This window comes from Oncorhynchus tshawytscha, linkage group LG17, assembly GCF_018296145.1.
Source record: "Oncorhynchus tshawytscha isolate Ot180627B linkage group LG17, Otsh_v2.0, whole genome shotgun sequence".
Lineage (NCBI taxonomy): Eukaryota > Metazoa > Chordata > Actinopteri > Salmoniformes > Salmonidae > Oncorhynchus > Oncorhynchus tshawytscha.
Genome location: NC_056445.1, coordinates 18,816,802 through 18,827,036, shown reverse-complemented (window position 1 = coordinate 18,827,036; position 10,235 = coordinate 18,816,802). Strand labels below are relative to the sequence as shown.

The 10,235-nt window shown below is 43.0% G+C and overlaps 1 protein-coding gene across 1 annotated transcript; it reads right to left on the bottom strand.

Moving 5' to 3' along the window:
* Positions 1-36: 36 nt before the first annotated feature.
* Positions 37-1,746, bottom strand: pmch (pro-melanin-concentrating hormone). The gene is made up of 3 exons (XM_024377218.2): positions 1,392-1,746; positions 551-692; positions 37-223 (listed from the first exon to the last, which is right to left on the bottom strand). The coding sequence occupies exons 1-3, from the start codon at positions 1,641-1,643 to the stop codon at positions 174-176; spliced, it is 444 nt and encodes a 147-aa protein (XP_024232986.1). The 5' UTR covers positions 1,644-1,746; the 3' UTR covers positions 37-173.
* Between the last annotated feature and the right edge of the window lie 8,489 nt (positions 1,747-10,235).

Here is a 10,235-nt window from a genome sequence, read left to right as displayed (position 1 = left end):
TTACCTGTATGATGGTGACCCAGAATTGAAGCGTACGATTGTATTTCAAAACCATTTTAATAGTTATTTGATTTTATACATGTTGTAAAACCATGGAACAGAGAAGGAAAGCATATTTGTTTTTGCAGGAGATTGACAGACGGCAGGGCAGCAGTGTAGGATCCAACAAACTCTTATGCTTGCCAACAGGGTCGATACACTCGTCCTATCATGCATCGTAGCACTGCAGGGAATAAAATTGGTAGAATTGCAGTTATTTTAAAGCATTAGCTCTTTTTAATAATGCTATCATAACCTTCTATAGTCTTCAATTTGTTGCTTTTATATGTCTGAAATGTCACAAGTCCAGCAGATAAAACTCTTGTTCCAAATAATGAATGGAACATCATGGGCAAAAGTATCAACACACTCAGTTATGCTTTTAATGCCAGTATCGTCACCCATTTGACATGCTGAATGACGGTGACCTGGATCTTTCTAATGCCCAAGATTGAACGGATACAGGGACCGTAGAAGGAAAAATAACAGGAAGTTGCTGGTCGATACTTACTCTCAAGGTCGGCCTCCCTGCGCTCTACTTTCAGGCTATATTCAGCGGGAGAGTGATCTGTAGCTCGGTCGGGGAGGACAGGAAGGGCTCGGGAGAAAGCTGTGTTCATGCCACGTCTGGTGTGCCCTTTCAGTCCAATGTCCTGTGGGACAGAAGGCTAGATCACTGTCTGGCAGGCTTCCATTAGAGTGGATCAGCCAGCCTCTACATTGGTATACTCTGTCCACTGATGATTCTATTGCACAATCAGGTCTGGTGAGCCAAAGCCGAAGGTTATCTAGCTTGCATGATACAACAATACACATGAAAGGGCAATAGAATCCAATGTCAAAATGAATTGAGATGGTGTTTTTCTTTTCCATTCATTTGGGATTGATGCATGCCATTTGCCAGATGGCCATTTTTAAGAAGCGGCACAGATCTTCTGGGTCTCAAACCCCGGCTTTCTGGAGTCTGGTCCTGAGCCAGGCCATATGAAACCAGTATGAGAGGGGCCCCAGTTATCCAGACATCTAATCTGTGTGGCTTTACAACTCCTGTCCTCATCGCTCTCTCCTTCTGTTCCATTACTACAAAGATAACCACTTGCATGACATACAGATGCTAGACAAACTGAATCACTCCACATGACTACCAAACCTTTGATGGAGCGGATACATTATCGTACATGTTGCCACTGTGTGACTCTAATAATGATAAACAGCTATCACTTTCATCTTTGTTTGAGCAAAATGTTAAATTGTTGGCATATGGATAACATTGTATTGATGCTGCTACTGATGAAGATGAGTTAAGAGGGAGATTGGTATGAGGATGGACATGGATGAAGGAAGATACTTACTGAAAGGATGAGGTACTTTGTGTTGTCCCCTTCGTCGCCCAGTCCGTTGTCCAAGACGGGCTCCTGTCTGAACCTCGGGGCAGCCAGAGTGTTGTCGCTCATTGTGTCTTCGCCTAGTATCGATCGCAGGCTCTCCTGCTCTGTCCTACCCTCGTCCAGCTTGCCTGTCTGTACAGCAAAGATGACCGAGCCGGTGTTAAACTCAGAGAACAGCATTAGTGTGAATATAACAGAGTATAGGAAGATCATCATTCCTACTACACTATCTTGGTCCTAATGGCCTTGCGAAGGTAATTGAGAGTGGACTTCAGTTGCGCTCACCTGTGATGACTGTTGGTCAGTGGCCCATCAGCTCTTTTTATATCACGAAAAGCCAAAACAGTGGATGTAAAAAAAAAATCATCATTTCAAAGCCATATGTGTGTAGAGGAGATTTGAAGTCTCCTGCTGAGCTTGGCCCATGTCATCATTGAAAAGGATAACATGGCACAGGTCATAGCAAATTTGTAAAGCAGCTTTGAATGCTCCTTTATGTAGTCTAATCGGAAGGGAGGGTAGGTGAATAATAGCTGGATTACCGTTGGATGTAAGGACGTGCTGTATTTGAAAGAGGGGGGGCAACGTCTTTTCAACAGTCATCTCTTCCCTCCTGTAGAGGGGTCTCCTCAGGCCCCTCAAAGATCGTAGGTCTCAAATTAGTCTCACAAAGGTCTCACTTCTCAATGCTCTTCACTTTCAAAGGTGGAAAGTAAATGGTGGAACATATGCCTACTGTGCAATCTGAAAGAAACCAACAGATTGCCTACAGTGAGTTATCATCACCAAACTACGTCAATGGCTACAGGCATTAATGCTCTGTGGGGAGAGAAGGTTGGGTCACTAAGGTCATGTCATCAGACTTCAACAAGACCCATAGAGAATGAAAACAGAGACCCGGGTAGCATCAACCGAACTAACCTATTGGTGATTGGGTATACAGCCTTACCGGTTGGGTATTAGGTGGGAGAAAGTCCCTGACTTTTCTGACAACATACTCCAGGCGCTAGTTATAGGCTATGTAACTATAGTTTATTCTGTTTTGATCCCATGGTCACTAGTCAGGAAGAACTCTGGGTTCTAGTCATTAGAACATTGAGTGTTAGCTTCATTGCCCCAGGGCTAGGCCCTACCCATAATGAGAAGCCCACTGACTGCCATCTGTGGCTTACATGGCAGATCACCTTGTGTTCACAAGGGTAATAGCTGTGAATTTAGGGAAATGAGCAAGGAGTTTTACAAATCAAAACAAAAGGCCTTGTTGACATAGCTCTACCAAGCTCCTCTTCAGGTCTTAGGAAAACAGACACAGGCTTACCTTATTAACATCACAGTAGCTACAGCAGAGGGATGGAGAAATGGGACATGAATAATAGTTATTGAACTCAGCTGAAGTGATTTTACTTGGAGTGCACAGCCTTTATTTTGTGAGTATTTTTGTTGGAGGCTGAGGGGCTCTAGTGACGGACTGAACTGGTCCACAGGGGCCCAACTGTTCCAGGAGCAGCACAACTCAACCTGGCAGCTTCAATATCTGTTGTTTTAACCTCTCTCTTTCTATCTCCCTCTCTCTCTCTATCTCTCTTTATATCCCTCCCTCTCTATATCTCTCTTTATATCCCTCCCTCTCTATCCCCCTCCCTCTCTATATCTCCCTCCCTCACTCTCTATCTCACTCCCCCCTCTCTCACTCTATCTCCCCCTCTCAATTACATTTCCAATTGAAGGGGTTTTATTGGCATGGGAAACACATGTTTACATTGCCAAAACAAGTGAAATGGGTAATAAACAATACAAAATGAACAGTAAACATTACACTTACAACAGTTCCAAAAGAATAAAGACATTTCAAAGCTCATATGTCTATTTACAGTGTTGTAATAATGTGCAAATGGTGAAAGTACAAAAGGGAAAATAAATAAACATAAATATGCGTTGCATTTACAATGTTTGTTCTTTACTGGTTGCCCTTGTGGCAACAGGTCACGAACCTTGCTGCTGTGATTGCTCACTGTGGTATTTCACCCAGTAGATATGGGAGTTTACCTAAATTTGATTTGTTTTTTAAAATTATTTGTGGATCTGTGTAATCTGAGGGAAATATATGTCTCTAATATGGTCACACATTTGGCAGGAGGTTAGGAAGTGCAGCTCAGTTTCCACCTCATTTTGTGGGCAGTGTCACATAGCCTGTCTTCTCTTCGGCGGCCTTTGTCAATAGCAAGGCTTTGCTCATTAAAATGCAAATCAATTTATAACATTTTTGACACGCGTTTTTCTGGATTTTTTTGTTGTTATTCTGTCTCTCACTGTTCAAATAAACCTACCATTAAAATTATAGATGGATCATTTCTTTGTCAGTGGGCAAACATACAAAATCAGCAGGGGATCAAATACTTTTTTCCCTCACTGTATGTATAGTTTTGTGTGTGCTTTAAGGGAATGGTGTCTAGATGGAATTTGTATTTGTGGTCCTGGAAACTGGATCTTTTTTTGGAACACCATTCTTTTTGTCTTACTGAGATTTACTGTCAAGGCCCAGGTCTGACAGAATCTGTGCAGAGGATCTAGGTGCTGTTGTCGACCCTTCTTGGTTGGGGACAGAAGCACCAGATAATCAGCAAAAAGTAGACATTTGACTTCAGATTCTAGTAGGTGAGGCCGTGTGCTGCAGACTTCTAGTGCCCTCACCATTTCATTGATGTACAGTGGGGCAAAAAAGTATTTAGTCAGCCACCAATTGTGCAAGTTCTCCCACTTAAAAAGATGAGAGAGGCCTGTAATTTTCATCATTTTCATCACTTCAACTATGACAGACAAAATGAGGGGGAAAAATCCAGAAAATCACATTGTAGGATTTTTAATGAATTTATTTGCAAATTATGGTGGAAAATAAGTATTTGGTCACCTACAAACAAGCAAGATTTCTGGCTCTCACAGACCTCTTTAAGAGGCTCCTCTCCTCCACTCGTTACCTGTATTATTGGCACCTGTTTGAACTTGTTATCAGTATGAAAGACACCTGTCCACAACCTCAAAGTCACACTCCAAACTCCACTATGGCCAAGACCAAAGAGCTGTCAAAGGACACCAGAAACAAAATTGTAGACCTGTACCAGTCTGGGAAGACTGAATCTGCAATAGGTAAGCAGCTTGGTTTGAAGAAATCAACTGGGAGCAATTGCTAGGAAATGGAAGACATACAAGACCACTGATAATCTCCCTCGATCTGGGGCTCCACGCAAGATCTCGCCCCGTGGGGTCAAAATGATCACAAGAACAGTGGGCAAAAATCCCAGAACCACACGGGGGGTCGTAGTGAATGACCTGCAGACAGCTGGGACGAAAGTAACAAAGCCTACCATCAGTAACACACTACGCCGCCAGGGACCCAAATTCTGCAGTGCCAGACGTGTCCCCCTGCTTAAGCCAGCACATGTCCAGGCCCGTCTGAAGTTTGCTAGAGAGCATTTGGATGATCCAGAAGAAGATTGGGAGAATATCATATGGTCAGATGAAACGAAAATATACCTTTTTGGTAAAAACTCAACTCGTCGTGTTTGGAGGACAAAGAATGCTGAGTTGCATCCAAAGAACACCATACCTATTGTGAAGCATGGGGGTGGAAACATCATGCTTTGGGGCTGTTTTTCTGCAACGAGACCAGGACGACTGATCCGTGTAAAGGAAAGAATAAATGGGGCCATGTATCGTGAGATTTTGAGTGAAAACCTCCATCCATCAGCAAGGACATTGAAGGTGAAACGTGGCTGGGTCTTTCAGCATGACAATGATCCCAAACACACCGCCCGGGCAACGAAGAGTGGCTTCGTAAGAAACATTTCAAGGTCATGGAGTGGCGTAGCCAGTCTTCAGATCTCAACCCCATAGAAAATCTTTTGAGGGAGTTGAAAGTCCGTGTTGCCCAGCAACAGCCCAAAAACATCACTGCTCTAGAGGAGATCTGCATGGAGGAATGGGCCAAAATACCAGCAACAGTGTGTGAAAACCTTGTGAAGACTTACAGAAAACATTTGACCTCTGTCATTGCCAACAAACTCTCTATCTCACTCCCCCTCTCTCACTCTATCTCCCCCTCTCAATTACATTTCCAATTGAAGGGGTTTTATTGGCATGGGAAACACATGTTTACATTGCCAAAACAAGTGAAATGGGTAATAAACAATACAAAATGAACAGTAAACATTACACTTACAACAGTTCCAAAAGAATAAAGACATTTCAAAGCTCATATGTCTATTTACAGTGTTGTAATAATGTGCAAATGGTGAAAGTACAAAAGGGAAAATAAATAAACATAAATATGCGTTGCATTTACAATGTTTGTTCTTTACTGGTTGCCCTTGTGGCAACAGGTCACGAACCTTGCTGCTGTGATTGCTCACTGTGGTATTTCACCCAGTAGATATGGGAGTTTACCTAAATTTGATTTGTTTTTTAAAATTATTTGTGGATCTGTGTAATCTGAGGGAAATATATGTCTCTAATATGGTCACACATTTGGCAGGAGGTTAGGAAGTGCAGCTCAGTTTCCACCTCATTTTGTGGGCAGTGTCACATAGCCTGTCTTCTCTTCGGCGGCCTTTGTCAATAGCAAGGCTTTGCTCATTAAAATGCAAATCAATTTATAACATTTTTGACACGCGTTTTTCTGGATTTTTTTGTTGTTATTCTGTCTCTCACTGTTCAAATAAACCTACCATTAAAATTATAGATGGATCATTTCTTTGTCAGTGGGCAAACATACAAAATCAGCAGGGGATCAAATACTTTTTTCCCTCACTGTATGTATAGTTTTGTGTGTGCTTTAAGGGAATGGTGTCTAGATGGAATTTGTATTTGTGGTCCTGGAAACTGGATCTTTTTTGGAACACCATTCTTTTTGTCTTACTGAGATTTACTGTCAAGGCCCAGGTCTGACAGAATCTGTGCAGAGGATCTAGGTGCTGTTGTCGACCCTTCTTGGTTGGGGACAGAAGCACCAGATAATCAGCAAAAAGTAGACATTTGACTTCAGATTCTAGTAGGTGAGGCCGTGTGCTGCAGACTTCTAGTGCCCTCACCATTTCATTGATGTACAGTGGGGCAAAAAAGTATTTAGTCAGCCACCAATTGTGCAAGTTCTCCCACTTAAAAAGATGAGAGAGGCCTGTAATTTTCATCATTTTCATCACTTCAACTATGACAGACAAAATGAGGGGGAAAAATCCAGAAAATCACATTGTAGGATTTTTAATGAATTTATTTGCAAATTATGGTGGAAAATAAGTATTTGGTCACCTACAAACAAGCAAGATTTCTGGCTCTCACAGACCTCTTTAAGAGGCTCCTCTCCTCCACTCGTTACCTGTATTATTGGCACCTGTTTGAACTTGTTATCAGTATGAAAGACACCTGTCCACAACCTCAAAGTCACACTCCAAACTCCACTATGGCCAAGACCAAAGAGCTGTCAAAGGACACCAGAAACAAAATTGTAGACCTGTACCAGTCTGGGAAGACTGAATCTGCAATAGGTAAGCAGCTTGGTTTGAAGAAATCAACTGGGAGCAATTGCTAGGAAATGGAAGACATACAAGACCACTGATAATCTCCCTCGATCTGGGGCTCCACGCAAGATCTCGCCCCGTGGGGTCAAAATGATCACAAGAACAGTGGGCAAAAATCCCAGAACCACACGGGGGTCGTAGTGAATGACCTGCAGACAGCTGGGACGAAAGTAACAAAGCCTACCATCAGTAACACACTACGCCGCCAGGGACCCAAATTCTGCAGTGCCAGACGTGTCCCCCTGCTTAAGCCAGCACATGTCCAGGCCCGTCTGAAGTTTGCTAGAGAGCATTTGGATGATCCAGAAGAAGATTGGGAGAATATCATATGGTCAGATGAAACGAAAATATACCTTTTTGGTAAAAACTCAACTCGTCGTGTTTGGAGGACAAAGAATGCTGAGTTGCATCCAAAGAACACCATACCTATTGTGAAGCATGGGGGTGGAAACATCATGCTTTGGGGCTGTTTTTCTGCAACGAGACCAGGACGACTGATCCGTGTAAAGGAAAGAATAAATGGGGCCATGTATCGTGAGATTTTGAGTGAAAACCTCCATCCATCAGCAAGGACATTGAAGGTGAAACGTGGCTGGGTCTTTCAGCATGACAATGATCCCAAACACACCGCCCGGGCAACGAAGAGTGGCTTCGTAAGAAACATTTCAAGGTCATGGAGTGGCGTAGCCAGTCTTCAGATCTCAACCCCATAGAAAATCTTTTGAGGGAGTTGAAAGTCCGTGTTGCCCAGCAACAGCCCAAAAACATCACTGCTCTAGAGGAGATCTGCATGGAGGAATGGGCCAAAATACCAGCAACAGTGTGTGAAAACCTTGTGAAGACTTACAGAAAACATTTGACCTCTGTCATTGCCAACAAAGGGTATATAACAAAGTATTGAGATAAACTTTTGTTATTGACCAAATACTTATTTTCCTCCATAATTTGCAAATAAATTCAATAAAAATCCTACAATGTTATTATCTGGAATTGTTTTTCTCATTTTGTCTGTCATAGTTGAAGTGTACCTATGATGAAAATTACAGGCCTCTCTCATATTTTTAAGTGGGAGAACTTGCACAATTGGTGGCTGACTAAATACTTTTTTGCCCTACAGTATATATGTTGAAGAGGGTGGGACTTAAGCTGCATCCCTGTCTCACCCCATGGCCCTGTGGAAAGAAATGAGTTTTTTTCCAATTTTAACCACACACTTGTTGTTGTGTGCATGGATTTTGTAATGTCGTATGTTTTTCCACCAACACCACCTTCCACCAATGTGTATAGCAAACCCTCATGCCAAATTCAGTCAAAAGCTTTTTTGAAATCAACAAAGCATAAGAATATTTTGCCTTTGTTTTGGTCTGTTTGTCAATTAAAGTGTGGAGGGTGAACATATGGTCTGTCGTATGGTAATTTGGTAAAAAGTTGCAAGTACATTGTTTTCACTGTGGAAATGTACGATAATGCAGAGGATTTTCCCAAGGTTGCTGTTGACACATATCCCACGGTAGTTATTGGGGTCAAATTTGTCTCCACTTTTGTGGATTGGGGTGATCAGTCCTTGTTTCCAAATATTGGGGAAGATGCCAGAGCTAAGGAAGATGTTAAAGAGTTTAAGTATAGCCAATTGGAATTTGTGGTCTGTATATTTTATCATTTCATTGAGGGTACCATCAACACCACAGGCCTTTTTGGGTTTTTGGATTTGTAGTTTGTCCTGTAGTTCATTCAATGTAATTGGAGAATCCAGTGGGTTCTGGTAGTCTTTAATTGTTGATTATAAGATTTGTATTTGATCATGTAAACTCAGAAAAAATAGAAATGTCCTCTCACTGTCAACTGTGTTTATTTTCAGCAAACTTAACATGTGTAAACATAATAACTGAGACATAAACTGAACAAGTTCCACAGACATGTGACTAACAGAAATGGAATAATGTGTCCCTGAACAAAGGGTTTGTCAAAATCCAAAATAACAGTCAGAATCTGGTGTGGCCACCAGCTGCATTAAGTACTGCAGTGCATCTCCTCCTCATGGACTGCACCAGATTTGCCAGTTCTTGTTGTGAGATGTTACCTCACTCTTCCACCAAGGCACCTGCAAGTTCCCGGACATTTCTGGGGGAATGGCCCGAGCTCTCACCCTCCGATCCAACAGGTCCCAGATGTGCTCAATGGGATTGCGATCTGGACTCTTCGCTGGCCATGGCAGAACACTGACATTCCTATCTTACAGGAAATCATGCACAGAACGAGCAGTATGGCTGGTGTCATTGTCATGCTGGAGGGTCATGTCAGGATGAGCCTGCAGGAAGGGTACCACAGGAGGAAGGAGGATGTCTTCCCTGTAACGCACAGCTTTGAGATTGCCTGCAATGACAACAAGCTCAGTCCTATGTTGCTGTGACACACCACCCCAGCCCATGACGGACCTTTCACCTCCAAATCGATCCCGCTCCAAAGTACAGACCTCGGTATAACGCTCATTCCTTTGATGATAAATGTGAATTCGACCATCACCCCTGGTGAGACAAAACCGCAACTCGTTAGTGAAGAGCACCTTTTGCCAGTCCTGTCTGGTCCAGCGATGGGAGGTTTGTGCCCATAGGCGACTTTGTTGCCGGTGATGTCTGGTGAGGTCCTGCCTTACAACACGCTTACAAGCCCTCCGTCCAGCCTCTCTCAGCCTATTGCGGACAGTCTGAGCAATGATGGAGGAATTGTGCATTCCTGGTGTAACTCTGGCAGTTGTTGTTGCAGTTGTTGTTGCCATCCTGTACCTGTCCTGCAGGTGTGATGTTCGGATGTTCCGATCTTGTGCAGGTGTTGTTACACGTTGTTACACGTGGTCTGCCACTGCGAGGATGATCAGCTGTCTGTCCTGTCTCCCTGTAGCGCTGTCTTGGCCACATCTGCAGTCCTCATGCCTCCTTGCAGCATGCCTAAGGCACGTTCACGCAGATGAGCAGACACCCTGGGCATCTTTCATTTGTTGTTTTTCAGAGTCAGTAGAAAGGCCTCTTTAGTGTCCTAAGTTTTCATAACTGTGACCTTAATTGCCTACCATCTGTAAGCTGGTAGTGTCTTAATGACCGTCCCACAGGTGCATGTTCATTCATTGTTCATGGTTCATTGAACAAGCATGAGAAACAGTGTTTAAACCATTTACAATGAAGATCTGTGAAGTTATTTGGATTTTTAGGAATTATCTTTGAAAGACAGGGTCCTGAAAAAG